The sequence below is a fragment of the Amblyomma maculatum genome, chromosome 11, assembly GCF_055883805.1.
Source record: "Amblyomma maculatum isolate TAMU_Amacu chromosome 11, ASM5588380v1, whole genome shotgun sequence".
NCBI lineage: Eukaryota > Metazoa > Arthropoda > Arachnida > Ixodida > Ixodidae > Amblyomma > Amblyomma maculatum.
In genome coordinates, this window is record NC_139354.1 from 159849457 (window position 1) to 159865854 (window position 16398).

General features: G+C 47.1%; 1 protein-coding gene across 5 annotated transcripts in view; it reads right to left on the reverse strand.

Moving 5' to 3' along the window:
• Positions 1 to 16398, reverse strand: part of LOC146175281 (uncharacterized protein CG43867) — a 429718-nt gene that overhangs the window by 47443 nt on the left and 365877 nt on the right. For 3 of the 5 annotated variants that reach the window (XM_084584707.1, XM_084584706.1, XM_084584709.1), the window contains exons 21-22: positions 4179 to 4229; positions 1046 to 1143 (exon numbers count right to left, since the gene is read on the reverse strand). In XM_084584707.1, the coding sequence (XP_084440833.1) occupies positions 1046 to 1143; positions 4179 to 4229 (149 nt within the window). The remainder of the gene's footprint in view (positions 1 to 1045; positions 1144 to 4178; positions 4230 to 16398) is intronic. The other 2 variants (XM_084584708.1, XM_084584710.1) reach the window with 1 other exon arrangement.

Sequence of the window (16398 nt, forward strand, 5' to 3'; positions counted from 1 at the left end):
TTCTAATCTTTATTTGTTCTTTTTTGTAACCAAGCGGCCTTATCAGTAATCCTAGCGCACGAATCAATCCTGTATTCTTTGCTCATGCTTGTTGTCATGAGAGCAACTTTATTATTTTCTTTGTCGCGCAAGATGCGCTGAGATGTATCTCGAATGTTCCAGTCACTGTTCCAGGTTGTGCTAGTCACCGCTTGTGGCTTTACCTAGATGTTTCATCGCCGCGTTTGAGCGCTGACGAGTGAAACGAGCATTCTCAGTTCGACGGGCACGTTTGCCGCCGCTGAGTTGCTCAGATCTTTTGCAAGTCAGCCCAAGAGTTTCTTTCAGTGCATCACTAGCCTCCTCGTTTCTTGCCTATGGCAATACCACGTAACATCTGGTGAAGGTGCTGCCCTGTGAGCTACCCCTTCCAGCAAAGACCTCAGCCTTGTTCCTGGGGGACCAGCCTACATGTCACCGAGCCAGCTGCCAATTTAAAGGGCACCAACCCGAACTACGTTCAACCCCGGAAGGCCCCAACATCTACAATGGCCCAGTCTATGGTACCGGTCGTGATCCCGACAGCCACCCATTTTCAGCGGCACCGCGGTTCAAGATCCTAAGAAGTGGCTAGACCAGTATGTGAGAGTTGCACATTTAACTGGGACGACGTCTTGAAGCTACAAAATGTATTCTTTGCCCTTGATGGAACAGCGTGGACGTGGTATGAAAACCACAACTCCTTGCTAGCAATGTGGGAGAAGTTCACAAAGGAACTGTTGAATCAGCTTGCGAGTGAGGTAAGGAAAGAAAGAGCAGAACTGCTTCTTCAGTCCAAACCCCAGCTAACGTGTCTGCCTTTACTTAGATTGAGAAAATGAAGCACCTCTTCCGCTGCGCTAACCCAACCATGACTGAGGAGGACCAAGTTGAATTGTTATTTCGAGGCGTTTTTGTTGCTTTTTGCAGGGTTTGTCAGCAATCCGCTAAACATCGTGGATGAATTTGAAAGCGAAGCGTTCACCATCGACAAGATGATGGTGGACAGCGCTATTCGATGACACACCTGTTTTTGAAGGTGAGGCAGATGACACGTGTGTTCTCCACCTTCCCCAAATGGCGCTCCCGTAGGGCCTGCTCCCAGCGTGAAATGACGTCGCACAGCTGAAACGACGGAATGGCACCTGTCACGAGGCAGCATGAAGAAGACAACAGTACAAGACAGCAAGTGCAATGATAATAAAGCCAAATATAATTTAGTGACAGCAACATGCACCCAACCATGCTTTATTTCAGCTTAATTATTAAATATAACAGTTATGCATGCTGAAAGTTTGTTTTTCTATTTTTATATTGCAGAATGCAACACGCAGTATGGTCATTTTGGCAAAGCCTGAAGTGCAAAAATGACAGGGACATGAGAGAGAGACAAAGGACAAAGTGCTAACTCGAAATGGAATTTTATTTGGAGCAACGAACCATATACAGAAAAGAAAGTGCTTCAAAAAGAATAAATAGAGACTTATCGTACGTTCATGCCATGATCATTGAGAAATGCGATTTTCTTATCTGACAAAATTCACCGCTGAAGTTCCGATGCATGCAGCTCCATTCTTGCGTATCAAAAGTGCCTCAATTATTTCACGTATGCGTAGATTCCTGCTTCTTGCCTCAACATTGCACTCTAAATAATGGCTTGCAAGTTTTGCTACGCAGTCATAGCAGTGTTCAGACAAGCTGCCCTTCCTTTGAAGTTGGCTGAGGCTGGCAAAGCACAAAAGGAAACAATACGGACAGCACCCGTCATTTTCTGTGTGTCATCCAAGCTTCCATTTTACCAGCCCTTCCTTGGTGGCATTCCCCTGCGCTTGTATTCTGGTAGCTTACGTTCTGTACGCTCAGCCACAAGTGAAAGGATTAGGATATACCACCCCTTGTGTGCACTCCACAAATTTACTTTTATTCCTATCAATGCATCCCTTTGGGCAACTTAGAATCAGTTTTCACGATTCTGCACAATTCTGACAGCTTGTCTGGAGCAAAGAAAACCAGCCTCACATTTGTTTCATGTGTGAAATTCCGTACATGTACGGAGTCGTCACCGTCCTTCTGCTCTCTGTGGACTGCTCAGAACAGATTCTTTGCCACTTGTTCACCCAGCCTTCTGCCACAAAAACAAGCACATTTCAGAAAGTTGACCAGCCTGTTCACTAAGGCTGGTGGGCATCAAGCTTTTTTCATGGCCCTGGTAAAGCACATGTTGACTAGTGCCCTTTTGAGCTTTGTGTGGGATGATGAATATGGCAGGAGCGGGGTAGTACTTATCACTCAGGTAGCCGAGAATATTACCATTAAGTGTAAAACTGCAATTTAATGCGGCCGGTAGCTTGTGGGCTATCTCAAGAGGATGAAAATACTTTTTGAAAAGGTTTTAAATAGAGATAAGGTCCTGTCCAATGCTCCTAGGCTATTATCAACTACAATTAAGAATTAACAATGCAACGAAAAACATTGAAAACCTTAAACTCCTGTAGTTTTGGTGGTAATAAAGTGTCACAGTGGGTTAAAAACAGGTCACTTAGAATCGACGCTAAGCAGGTTCCTATGCAGACACCCTGTTCCTGTAAATGCACACCACTGTTCTATCTAGCATAAGTTGAGGTCAGGTAAACCTTTAACACTTCATGAACCTTGCCACTGATACACCAGCAGTATTCTGAAATGCTACAAAGCCAAAACAGCCAATGTTGTCTTCCACACATGGGGGAGGGAAGAAGAATGGCAGGAAGTGCCCTGTTGAGCTAAAAATCAGTAACCGATGCATATGTGAAATAATCTAGGCATGTTTGATTCACAAGAATGCAGCCGTGTGCACCGGGACTTGATCGGTGAATTTGTCAGATGAGAAAATCATGGTCCTCAATGTTCGTAGCACGAGTGTGCGAATGAGTCTCTCCCTGTTTCTCTCTTTTACTGCACTTTCCTCTGTATATATACTTCTGTGCTCCAAATAAAATCCAATTGCAAGTTAGTGCCTTGTCCAGTGTCTCTCTCAAGCCCCTGTCACTTTTGCGCTTCAGGCGTGGCCAAAATGAGCAAATTCCACCGACTAGGCCAAGAAACAGCTTTGCTGAGGTTGTATGAGTTGCTTCGTTTTAAGACCGCCTTTGACACTGCCTACTCATTAGCGCCTTTTATACTGGCTGCACACCATCAGTGCTGCGCCAGATCCAACTCTTTTCACACACCAAAGCAGGAGTGCCCATTTCTCCTCTGCTCAATCGCCTGCACTGCAGCCACCGCTGCCTCCATACACTGTCTCTGTCACAAGAGGCACCAAAAAGTCAAGGCCAGAGAACCCACTTTTCTTTTTGGCTGCATGAACAATGCACATTGATTTCATGGTTGTTTACAACTGTACAATTTCCTTAGAGCCTAAATAAAGAGATGCTAGCTTGAAGTCTACCTTAAACAAAATCGAGCGTAGCTGTTGCAATTCAGCACAACGTAGCAATTGGCATCCAGTTGGGCTAGTTAATATATTCACAGATTCCATAGATTCAAGGTTGTGCAAACAAGACAGGGGAGACACAAACTCTGTTTGCATGTTTCATTTCCTGCTATCTTCTCGCATAGCTTTGTACCTGCTGAATGAGGTGGCAATATGTACACATTCTATTCACTTGATCACTGATTACTACACTAATTGAATTCTTTCTGTCTGTCTGTATGTAGTATGTAACAATGCCCAACCCACTGTTGCGACTGGGTCTACAATACAATAAATCTTTATTTTCCAGAAAAAGAACTGGGTATGATCTCTGGGCTAAATGCTACACAAAATGCTTGACGAGGCTCAAGACACAGTTTACATGGCAGCAGCATAATGAAAGCAGAGTAAATCTTGCTAGTAAATAATCATAACGACAAGAAGGTGACAATAAAGGCAACGATACCACATGCAGCCTACGTGGGCCCACTGGCTGCTCACTTTCATCACTGGATGCCCTGGTGCTGCTACAGTGTGAAGGTCCCAAGATAGATGTTAAACGTCATTCAAAACGAGAAATATTTCTGGCTGCTACTACTGGCATTCCGTTTGTAAGTCACAGGAGAGCGCGAATGCACTGTTGGCGACATTTTACGTGCTGGCACACTCCAGTTGAATATCACACAACCCATGGCTACAGTGCACTCACCTTAAGGGTGCTGCAGTGGTAAACCTCGTCTGCCAGCAGCGAGTCAACCCTCTGCAGAGAAAAAGCACGCCCGCCATTCACTTTGATATCTTTGTTGTCAATATGTATTGTGCGATGGGCATTTATTTCTTGCTGCCCAGTGTTTTACCGTGTTCACACCCACTCCCCTTGGGCCCTGAGGGTAAATATATATAGGTACTCATGGTGGGGTAGCAAGAGAGCTTGGAAAGAGTGGGTTAAAAAGAGCCTCAGAAGTGAGTACAGTCGATCCCGAATATATCGAACTCAAAGGGGATCGCGAAATAGTTTGATATATAGATAATTCAATATGCAGAAATCGGCCTGAGACGCCACTCGCGATCGTGAAAAATTATACAGTATTTGTCGTGTAGTCAACCCACTCGCATAATGAACCCACTCCCTATTTTTACCCCAGAGAATTTGAAAACAAAACAAAACAAAAAAAAAAGTTCGGTGGCGCGTTCCTCCGTTTTGGTCGTCGCATACACAGCTCATTTATTGGCAGCGCGCCAAGATGCTGCGCAGCGATAACATCACAACGTGTTTATCTTTTAACTATACTTTTCATAGATTCTGCGGTGGCAGAGATTTGAACTTGGCAGAGTGCCCGCGTGATGGCTTGATTGCACAAGCTTGGTTCGATTTATCGTGCCGCGCTTGGGGTGGGGTGGGCGTAGTCCACTGCTACAAAATTATTGGCAAGCGTGATAGCTGCAAATGCCATTTGGAGTGAACAATGCTAAAAGCCGGTGGCATAATAGCAGCCGACCGCGTGCTTTCTTGATTCATAGATGCAAAAATGAACGACTCTCACAAAAAAAAAAAAGAAAGAAACTGCCGCTTCTTAACGTCCGCAGCCGCCATAGCTTACGCTGCGCCGCATGTTCAGCCCGACAAGAACAAGAAAAAAACAATTTCCGCTTCTTAACCTTTGCAGCCGCCATAGCATATGTTCAGCACGACGGCAATAAACGACTCTCGCAAAAAAATATATATATATATCTGCCGTTTTTTAGCGTCCGCGGCCGCCGTAGCTTACGCGCGTTCAGCACGATGACACGAGATGCTCATCGCACGCCAGCCGTCATGCGAAGAACGTTCACAACACACACTGGAGAAGCGACTGCCACGGGCTGAGCTGGCTTGCCCGCGCATGCGTAGTGCATGTTGCTGCGAACGAAGACAGGGAGAGAGAGGAAGGGGAGAGATAAAGCTCAGCAGAAGAGTGGGCACAGCCTTGCGCTTCGCTCTATCGCGTTTTTCCCCTCTCCCAAACACCACGGCTCATTGGTGCCCTCTCGTTTCGTCACCCACATGACTTGCAAACGTCACGTGCTAGCACGGCAGTGATCACCGCAGATGCGCGCGCCTTTGGGGGAAGGGCGCGGCGCTGCCCTAGACCAGATGTCGCCGAGCTGTGCCTTCTCATTCTTTCTGCGCGTGGCTTGAAAACGTCATGCGGCGAACAGCCGAGGTGATGCGATCGTCTTTGAGGGAGGCGCACCGTCCAATGCGTGGTGCGGAGTTCGATATATCTAACGACCGGTGAAATTGAGTTCGATATACGACGCAATTTTCCTATACTTTTACATGGGATTTTCAAGGGGATATTCCGTGAGTTCGATATAACCAAAATTTGAAATATCCAGGTTCGACTGTATGTACGCGCACGCATGATGCGAGGAGAACAAAGGTAGAATCTTAATTGGCTTGCATCATTTTAACTTAGGCAAACAAGCAAAACTCGTGTATGTATATATATATATATATATATATATAAGCGATTGCTGAAAATAATTTATTTAGAGGCTATGGGGACGTCACTGAACGGTCAGCGAACAGTCAGCTTATCAGCCCGCGTGCCTCCACTCTTCATCTTCCTCCCACTGCTTCTGAGTGCAACGCATCACTTTCCCCGGTTCAGTCAAAGCTCGTCCTCAAGCAACTACATCAATCTGCAGGCCGATGGCAAGGCTTTAGGTGGGTGAAGTGGGCAACCTGGGTCTTGCGGCCCTAGCGATGACTTGAATTAACTTTAGAAATAACGTAACTAACGTCACTGAGGTGCTAGAGGATGATTAAGTGGCCAAAGTACGTGCAGAGAAATTTCTGGTAGTGGCCTCGTCTGTGCCGAGGGGTAGTCATCGGGAGCATATGTGACTGCGATGCGGCTGTCATCGTAGTGTGCCTTAATGCTACCTTGTCTGCTCAGGCGAGAAAGTCGACTCGCTGCCTCTGCGTGGCATAAGGTCTCCAAAACGAATGCATCAGGAGGGATGTAAAATGGCACAATCGTGTCGAGAAAGGTGCGTGGCAAGCGGGCGTAGAGAAGAAAGAACAGTGAATACCAGGTGATGGTCTCATGCTGGGCAGTACTGTGAACGTAAATGACAAAAGGCAGTACTGCATCTCAAACCTTAAGGTGAGTGTCAATGTACGTCGCCAAGATATTCATCAAGGTGCAATTTATGCGCTCTGTGATGCCATTCATCTGTGGATGATGGAGTGTGGAGCGCCGATAATCACAGTGACACTGCTAAAGTAACTATTCGACATCAGCAGTGAATTGACGACCACGGTCACTGATGATGACTCGAGAGGTTTTGTGACGAAGAATGCCGGAGTGCAGCAAAAAGATGGAAACGTCTCCTCTTCTGGCAGAAATGAGAGCAGCAGTCTCTACGTATCGTGTGCAGTAGTCGACACATACAATTATCCAGCGGTGGCTAACTTGGAGAGTGGGCTAAGCAAGTCGATGCCAATTTTTTCAAATTGGGTATGTGGCGGGCTAATCGGTTGCAACAATCCAGCAGCTGTTAGCACTGGACGCAGCTTGCAGTGTACTGCCGCGCTGCATTGAATAATCCAGGCCAGTAAAATCGCTGCCGTGTTCGTTATGTATTGTGGTAATCTTCGTCACCATAACCACTGGCATGAATCGCATGCTGGCGCACTCGAGGACGAAGAAGTTAGTCGCTGTCTTGGTGCTTCACTACACCTGACGCTATGCCTGACGCTTCGCTGCAAGTTCATGCTGAGCAGCTGGATCCATCTGGCTTGACTTAATAAACACACCCCTACAATTGGTGCAGGTGCTGCTGGGTACGTTCCCATCCACCCCGGAACTAAGAAGCCCCACATTGCCCTCTGCTTCCACCATGCCGGACGAGACCACCTCGACATCGCCGCCCATTCCAACCATGGTCCTGTGTTCTGGCGTTCCACGGCAATGTGATCCATGCCTCTTCAGTGGCACGGCCGACCAAGACGTCAAGGATAGGCTGTCGGCGTATGAGCATGTCAGCAGTTAGAACAGATAGAATGACACTATCAAGCTAAGTAATGCAATCTTTTACCTGACTGACGTGGCGAACCTCTGGTTTCGCAACCATGAGGTAGACCTGCCATCTTGGTCTGTATTTAAGAAGAATTTTGCGGAGGTGTTCGGCCATCCTGCAGTTCGCAAGCTTCGAGCAGAACAACGCTTGCGTGAGTATACTCAGCAAGCCGACGAGTCATTCACCAGTTATATAGAAGACATTGTTGACCTGTGCAAACGCGCTGACCCACTAATGTCCGAAGCAGCGAAGATCAGAAAAATCCTGAAAGGTATCTCTGAGGACGCATGTCAGATGCTCTGGGTGAAAAGTCCTGCCACCATCAGTGACGTGATTAAACTTTGCCAGAGCTACGACGAGCTTCGTAAGCAGCGCACTTCTACCTGGCGGTCCGGTGTTAGAGACGACCCCATCTCTACACTAGCACTAGGCGGTTCTACTGCATCAGAGGACAGCCCTTTGATTCAACAGATCAAAGCCTTCGTTCGAAAAGAAGTCGCCTGACAGCTATCCCTGGTCCCTCAATTACAAGATACTGACCGCCTTGTTCCTGACATGGCTCCATCTTTGGCCTCTACCATACGGCGTGTCGTGCAAGACCACATCGCTGATGTCCTCCCGCCCAGCCCCGTGCTCCCGCCCAGTCCTGCACTGCCGCCCAGCCCTGTGCAGGCGCAAGTAACGGCACCACTGATTTATGCCCAAGTTGCGGACAGGCCGCTAATGCCAACTGCTTCTGTTTCCTACCAGGCCACCCCTTCCAACCATCCTTTGCCTTTGCCTGGGTCTGCATTTCATGTCCCTGTTCCAAGGGTATGCCAACGCCCTACGGACCCTTGGCGCACCGCGGACAACCGGCCAATTTGCTACTCTTGTGGGCTGCCGGGCCATGTTGCACGCCTTTGCCGCCGACACCTTCCACCTTCTCGGCCTGACCTCTGGAACTACTCGTACGACACTGACCAGTCCTCGCCGAGAACTCCACCCGGTTCCGACATTGTATCTCGGGACAATCAAACATATACCACTCGCCGTTCACCGTCCCCGCTTCTCCGACGTTCTACCGGAGCTGTTGAGGGAAACTAACAGTCGCAGTTCCCGGGGCAAGAACTGCGCTTTGTTCGAACTCTTCAAGTCCTCCGTTTTCTCCCGCTAACATTATACAATTGTTTGTCGACAACGTCGCAATACTCGCTCTTGTTGACACCGGCGCTGCCGTATCCTTCATCAGTGAACCTCTTTGCCGCCGTCTTCGCAAGGTGACCACCGCACTGTCCAATTTTTCGCTTCGCATCACTTCATCCCAGCGCATTAATCCCTCAGCAGCATGCACGGCCCATGTTCTCATCGAAGACGTCTTATACACCATCGAGTTCATTGTACTGGCTCACTGCTCACATGACATCATCCTGGGCTACGATTTCCTTTCCACTTATCGTGTTGTTATTGACTGCGCATGCGTGGAAGTTGCCTTTTTTCCTGTCTGTGATACTGTCTTGTGTGACGTCCCTACCTGGTCTGCAAAACTCCTTGTCGCCAATGACACAGACATTCCTCCGTTTTCTGCTGCCCTCGTTCCACTCTCCTGTGAAAGTGTTACTACTTCTACTGTCTTCACACCTTCCAATGCCGCTTCACACCATCCGGCCTCCGGCTTCCATTTGCTGTTCTCAAGTTCGAAGATGGCCTTAGTGCAATGTACGTCTCAAATCCCTTTTCGTGCTTGTCCGTCCTGCTACGAAGCGAGTGTCTCGGTCGTATTTAAGAACTTGATCCGCACTTGTCAATACTCTTCCTGCCACACCTACTTCATCAGGCGTTAATGTTCTCAGCTTTTGCGATATAGCGACCGCTTCGACACCACACGATGTTCTTCAACAAGCTATTAATGCATATCTTCCACCCACGCAACGCGATCAACTCGCTGCTCTTCTACAGAACTTCACTTCTTCTTTCGACTTTCCTCACACTGCTTTGGGCCGCATGTCTGTCGTTATACACACAATCGACACTGGTACAAATGCACCTTTACGACAGTGTCCTTATCGCGTTTCGACCTCTGAGCGCCAAGTCATTGCTGATAACGTGGACGACATGCTTCGCCGGGGTGTAATACAGCCATCTAACAGTCCATGGGGTTCTCCGGTTGTTTTGGTCCCCAAGAAAGATGGTTCCATCCCGTTTTGCTTCGATTACCGTAGGCTAAACAAGATCACGTGCAAAGACGTCTATCCTCTGCCACGAATCAACGACACCTTAGACTGTTTACAGGGTGCCGAGTATTTCTCCTCTTTGGATTTACGCTCTGGCTACTGGCAGGTGCCGATGGCTGACGATGACTGCTCGAAAACTGCCTTTATAAAACTGGACGGCTTATACGAGTTCAACGTTATGCCCTTTGACCTTTGCAATGCCCTGGCTACTTTCGAGCACCTGATGGACACTGTTGTTCGTGGACATAAGGTGGCGGTTCCACGGTCCCCATCTTGAGAGTAGTTCAGATTTTGCCACCAGGCTACGCCACCAATCCATCAATGAGGAATTGAGTGCCCAGTCTTCATGATCTGCGCTGCCTGAAGGCTTTTCTTTTGTTGCTGCGCGGGCTTTCAAATAATTTTGTGGCTCCACAGCAAAGTCCACACAGAGAAGGGATGAACTTATGTCCCTGTCCAGCACAGCATGGGCTGCCTTATTCAACTCCCCTCTTCACCCCACTGGATCGCTACTTCAAACAATACACGTACTGGCAATGTGAAAAGAGCCTTCCCTCTCCTGCCTATACTTCGTCTCACAAGATATCTGCAGCACTGGGAAAGGCAGAGGAGCCCTTGCAATTGTGCTCCTAAGTACCTCTCCCCCCTGCGCTCTATAATAGAGAATTGTGCTCCTGCTGTCAACCCTGCCAATTTGGGGGGCGAAAGGCGATTGTAGTGCCCGTGATCCTGATTGGACCGGGGTGCATCTGCTTCTCGCAGTGCTGCAAACATCTTATGAGACGAAGTATAGTTTCAACTGTAAAGCCACGAACCCGATTGTTCCTCCCCGCCGTGCGTGAGAGGGTTGGACTGGACTGTAGTAGTCTAGGTGGCTTTGACTGCAGTACGCTAGCCCACCTAAACACAAAAAGAAAAAGCCGATGCCAAAAAGGGGAAAGTGGCGATATCATGCAAATTATTTGTTTGTATCTCATGCATATATTTCTGCAGGCTTCGACAATGAACTTTAGTTGAAGGCAGCACCTGTCTTGTGCTCTTTTGATCCTCGCGCTGTGCAATCACGAAATCATGAGCTTTAGAATATGGAGACCCTATATGTTAAGGAGATAAGGTAATAGCGGAGCGCAAGTAGGCATGCCCAATATAATTACAGCACCAATCGCCTGTTCAGCACTTGGCGCATGCGCGTTGTTGCCACTCTATTACCCTATCCCACTAAGCGGTAGGGGCCCCTTATTCCAAAGCTCCCTATTGTTGATGCCATAGATATTACTAGGGACCCGAACACTCCTCGACTAGTGTAAACTGCCAGCTTTTGTGGTAAACAAAAAATCTGTTTTATCAAATGTCCTTACATATATGATAATATAGGTATACTAATTAGCTGAACTTCAGTCAACATTCGTCCTTGTTTATTTTTAGTTTGTGCTTGTCCAGCCTTGGAAACTAGAGTTAATTTACAATGTGTAGATAAGTGAATGATGCCAATTTCTTTTTTTTCCTTTTGAGATGAATCAATATTGCAAAAGAGACATGAAATCCACCAAGAGGCTATGTACTGCACAGGATGCCGGCATGTATTCATGTATGTTCATTTCGGCGCTGCAGAGGTGGATTCACGCTAAACTATGTGGGAAATGGGAGAAGGGGAGAGGGGGGTTATAAAGGAACGTTGCTGGAAGAAAAGACCGAACGGGGCCAGTTTTGTAGGCGCTTATGGCGTCCTCTTCCCCTCTTCCAATTTGATGCTCCACAGAGGCCTCATTTTATTTATTCACATGCGTGCGCTTCGTCCGTGTGTGTGTATAGGAGGGGGGGAGATAGAGTTTGAGGGCGACGGCAAATGCTCCACAAGAGGTGTAGTTTCTGTAGTAACAAAATGTAGCCGGCGAACATGAAAGACACGAGTGGCCAGCACACTCTCTCCTTCACTGGTACTGTTGTAGAGAAAATAGATGCATTGGAACATGGCACAAACACTGCAGCTAGGCTTCGAAGGGAAAATAATAAAAAAAAAACAAAAAAAAACTGTAGAAACGATGAAGGAGCAGGAACGGAAGCCACAAAACCGCCTCTGCGCTCGTGGTGATGAAAAGCCTATAAAAACGACCCTTTTGATAACTGCCGACCCAACAGGTAGCTGCAAAGAGTCACCGAGACCGATGTCCATGTTTCCAGCCTCATGAAACATGACGGGCACGGTGAAGTACACCCTACCGCTGTTTCTGAGCGCCAACATTTCTTTGTCAATCACGGAAACAATGAAGAGAATAAGTTTAGTGAAAAAAGCGTGCAAATAAAATAAACAAACTCGTCCAAAAGAAAGGGGACGCGCGGAAGAAGTGTTGAGCACAAAGGATAGAGGTGAGGTCATTTTAGCTGCTACGACCCTGCCAACCGTTTTTTTTTTTCCTCGCTCGGCTGGGTTATCTTGCATGAGTAGTCGATGTTGATTGAACGGACCTGCGGTAGCAAAGTCAAAGTAATGCTTATTCACAGTTTTACAACATTTTTTTTCTGTCCTGCCTAAACTAAGGGAAATTAGCGAACAGTAATGTACTTAGTGCGCAGTGCAGCGGTGGCGTAGCGGCAGAACATCCGCCTCGCATGCAAGAGGACCGGGGCTCAAATCCCGGTGCCGCGCAATTCTCCACCGGATGACAAAAAAAAAAAAAAAATCCGCGTGTCGATGGAATTGCATACACAGGTTTGGGGTGCGACCTGATGCCGGTGAACATCTCCGGCAACGCACTCCCTCACCAGAACAGGAGTTGGCCACCCTGGTGCAGTAATTGGCCACAACCTCCTATGATAAGTTCCATAAAACCCCGGCCCTCAGTCACCAGCGGCTGCGGAACAACTGACTACGGCGGCGGTCAGACCTGTGATGCAGCAGGGGGTGCTAAGAAAGCCTGGCTCCGCTGGACAGGCCACCATTGGAAACTGACCCTGGCAACGTTTAATGCTAGAACCCTAGCTAGTGAAGCTAGTTTAGCAGTGCTGTTAGAGGAACTAGAGGGCATGAAATGGGATGTCATAGGGCTTAGTGAGGTTAGGAGGCCGAATGAGGCATATACTGTACTGAAGGATGGGCATGTACTGTGTTATCGAGGTTTACCAGAGAGACGACAACTAGGAGTAGGTTTCTTTGTCAATAAGTATATAGCAGGTAATATAGATGAATTCTATAGTATTAATGAGAGGGTGGCAGGCATCGTAATTAGGCTTAATAAGAGGTATAAACTGAAGGTTGTACAGGCCTATGCACCTACATGTAGTTATGATGACCAGGCAGTTGAAAGCTTCTATGAAGATGTAGAATCGGCAATGCGAAAAGTAAAGACGCAGTATACTGTACTAATGGGCGACTTCAATGCCAAGGTAGGGAAAAAACAGGCAGGAGACAAGGCAGTAGGTGACTATGGAATTGGTTCTAGGAATAGCAGGGGGAGTTACTAGTTGAGTTTGCAGAGCGCAATAACTTACGAATCATGAATACCTTCTTCAGCAAACGGAAGAACCGGAAATGGACATGGAAAAGTCCTAACGGAGAGACTAAAAATGAAATCGACTTCATAATGTGTTACACCCCCGCCATTGTGCAGGATGTAGAGGTAATCGGGAAAGTGCGATGCAGTGACCACAGGATGGTGAGGTCCCGAATTAGGCTAAATCTGAAGAAGGAACGCAACAGATTAGTAAGAAAGAAACCCATCAACGAATTAGCGGTGAGGGGGAGGGCAGAAGAGTTCAGGATCTCGGTACAGAATAGGTTTTCAGCTCTAACTGAGGAGGACGACATTACCCTAGAGGCAAGGAACAATAATTTCAGAGATATCATTACTGAGTGCGCGGTAGAAGTAGGCGGTAGGATAGTTAGAGAGGATACCGGTAAGCTGTCTAAGGAGACGAAAGAATTGATTAAGAAACGCCAGAGTATGAAAGCTTCCAATCCAACAGACCAGATCGAATTGGCCGAGATATCAAAGCTAATCAATAAGCGCAAGGTGGCCGATATAAGGAAGTATAACATGGAGAAAATTGAGCATGCTGTAAAGAACGGGGGAAGCCTTAAAGCGGTAAAGAAGAAATTGGGCATAGGGAAAAACCAGATGTATGCGCTAAGGGACAAGGCGGGCAACGTCATCACTAATATGGACAAGATAGTCAAAGTAGCCGAGGAGCTCTATACAGATCTCTACAGTAGCCAAAGTAGTCAGGACCGTAATGAGATTGGCGGTAGGGAAAAACAGTCAGACGTTCCACCAGTGACGAAGGACGAGGTCAAGAAAGCACTAGAAACTATGAAAAGGGGGAAATCAGCTGGAGAGGATCAGATAACTACAGATTTGCTAAAAGACGGGGGGGATATCGTGCTAGAAAAACTGGCCACCCTGTATACGCAGTGCCTGGTGTCATCGACGGTACCGGAACCATGGAAGAATGCAAACATTATCCTCATTCACAAGAAGGGGGACTCTAAAGACCTTAAAAATTACAGACCAATCAGCTTACTGTCTGTTACGTATAAGGTATTTACTAAGGTAATCGCTAATAGAATCAGGACAACCTTAGACTGCAATCAAGCGAAGGATCAAGCAGGGTTTCGGAAACGGTACTCTACTATCGATCATATCCATACCATCAATCAGGTGATAGAAAAATGCTCGGAATATAACCAGCCCTTATACATAGCATTCATTGATTACGAAAAAGCATTTGACTCAGTTGAAACCTCGGCGATGATGCAGGCATTGCGAAATCAGGGGGTAGACGAGCCGTACGTGAAAGTGCTGGAAGATATATATAGTGGCTGCACCGCAACCATAGTTCTGCATAAAGAAAGTAACAAAATTCCCATAAAGAGAGGTGTTAGGCAAGGAGACACAATCTCCCCAGTACTATTCACAGCTTGTTTAGAGGAAGTATTCAGAGACTTGGAATGGGAGCAGTTAGGGATAAGGGTAGATGGAGAATACCTCAGTAATCTGCGGTTTGCTGATGACATTGCCTTGCTAAGCAACTCGGGGGATGAACTGCAAATAATGATTGATGACCTAGACAGTAAAAGTAGAAAGGTAGGCTTGAAAATCAATATGCAGAAGACTAAGGTAATGTTCAACAGCCTCGGGAAGGAACAGCAGTTTACATTAGGTAGCGAAATACTGGAAGTAGTAGGCGAATATGTCTACTTAGGACAGGTAGTAACCGCAGATCCGGACCATGAAAAGGAAATAACAAGAAGAATACGATTGGGATGGAGCGCATTTGGCAAGCACTCGCAGATTATGACTAGCAGCTTACCGGTAACGCTCAAAAGGAAAGTATACAACAGTTGCATCTTGCCTGTACTCACCTATGGGGCTGAAACGTGGAGGCTAACCAAGAGAGTTCTACTTAAGTTGAGGACAACCCAGAGGGCTATGGAACGAAAAATGGTAGGGGTAACATTAAGAGATAGAAAGCGTGCAGAGTGGGTCAGAGAAATAACTCAAGTTACCGACATTCTAGTGGAAATTAAGAAGAAGAAATGGACATGGGCAGGACATGTAGTGCGAAGAGAGGATAACCGATGGTCGCTGAGGGTAACAAACTGGATTCCAAGGGAAGGAAAGCGTAGCAGGGGGCGGCAGAAAGTTAGGTGGGCGGATGAGATTAAGAAGTTCGCAGGGGTCAAGTGGATGCAGCTAGCACTGAACCGGGTTAAGTGGAGAAATATGGGAGAGGCCTTCGCCCTGCAGTGGGTATAATCAGGCTGATGATGATGATGAATGTACTTAGGCTGATACCAGAGTTTAGCATCCGATGCATTCTTTATCATGTGTGCAGAGCGAAGCAGAATTTTAGTATTTCTTTTACCACTTTTATCTTCGTTGTGAACTCGTAAAAACTTCATATCATGCAATAAATTTGTGCAGCAAGTAAAATCCTTTTCTCCTCATTTCATAATTTCATAGCATAAAATTTTAGTTTTCCTTCAAGGGTTTGTATGATACCGACCCTCTAAAGCACAAGACTTCATATCCTCATTTGCAGTGTAAGACTGACTCGATAATAAAAATGCAGAGAAATTCCGCAGCCCCATAAACAGCGAGATGCCCGTTTTTGCCAAACACAAACATACATCATGTGTGTTACTAAAAAACTAAAAACGAGTAACAAAAGTCACTACTTGTACTGGACAAGAAGCATGTTTCGTTCGCCGGGGTACAGTGTTGCCTGTAGCCGAGGAGCACCTTCGCTGCTCCTCGGCTGCAGGCAACACTGTACCCCGGCGAACGAAACATGCTTCAAGACAGCGACCAAGAAGTTGGTCGCTGTCTTGGTGCTTCGCTACGCCTGACGCTCCACTGCGAATTCATCCTGAGCAGCTGGATTCATCTGGGTTGACTTAATAAACACACCCCTACAGTTAGTATGTACGGGCAAAGCCCCAATGTTCGGATGCAATATCATCATGCATGGTATGAGGGACAGTGCCACGAAAGCTTGGAAGCACGACCAGAAGCAGGTGGGCACTCTCAGAACCCTCAGAATAGACAGTCTCTCTGGGAGCACTGCAGGTGAGGCTCAAAGGAAGTACTTTTGGAAGACAAACATGAACCACCTTTGCAGGCTGCGAGGTTCGAAACTGGGTTTGGGCCC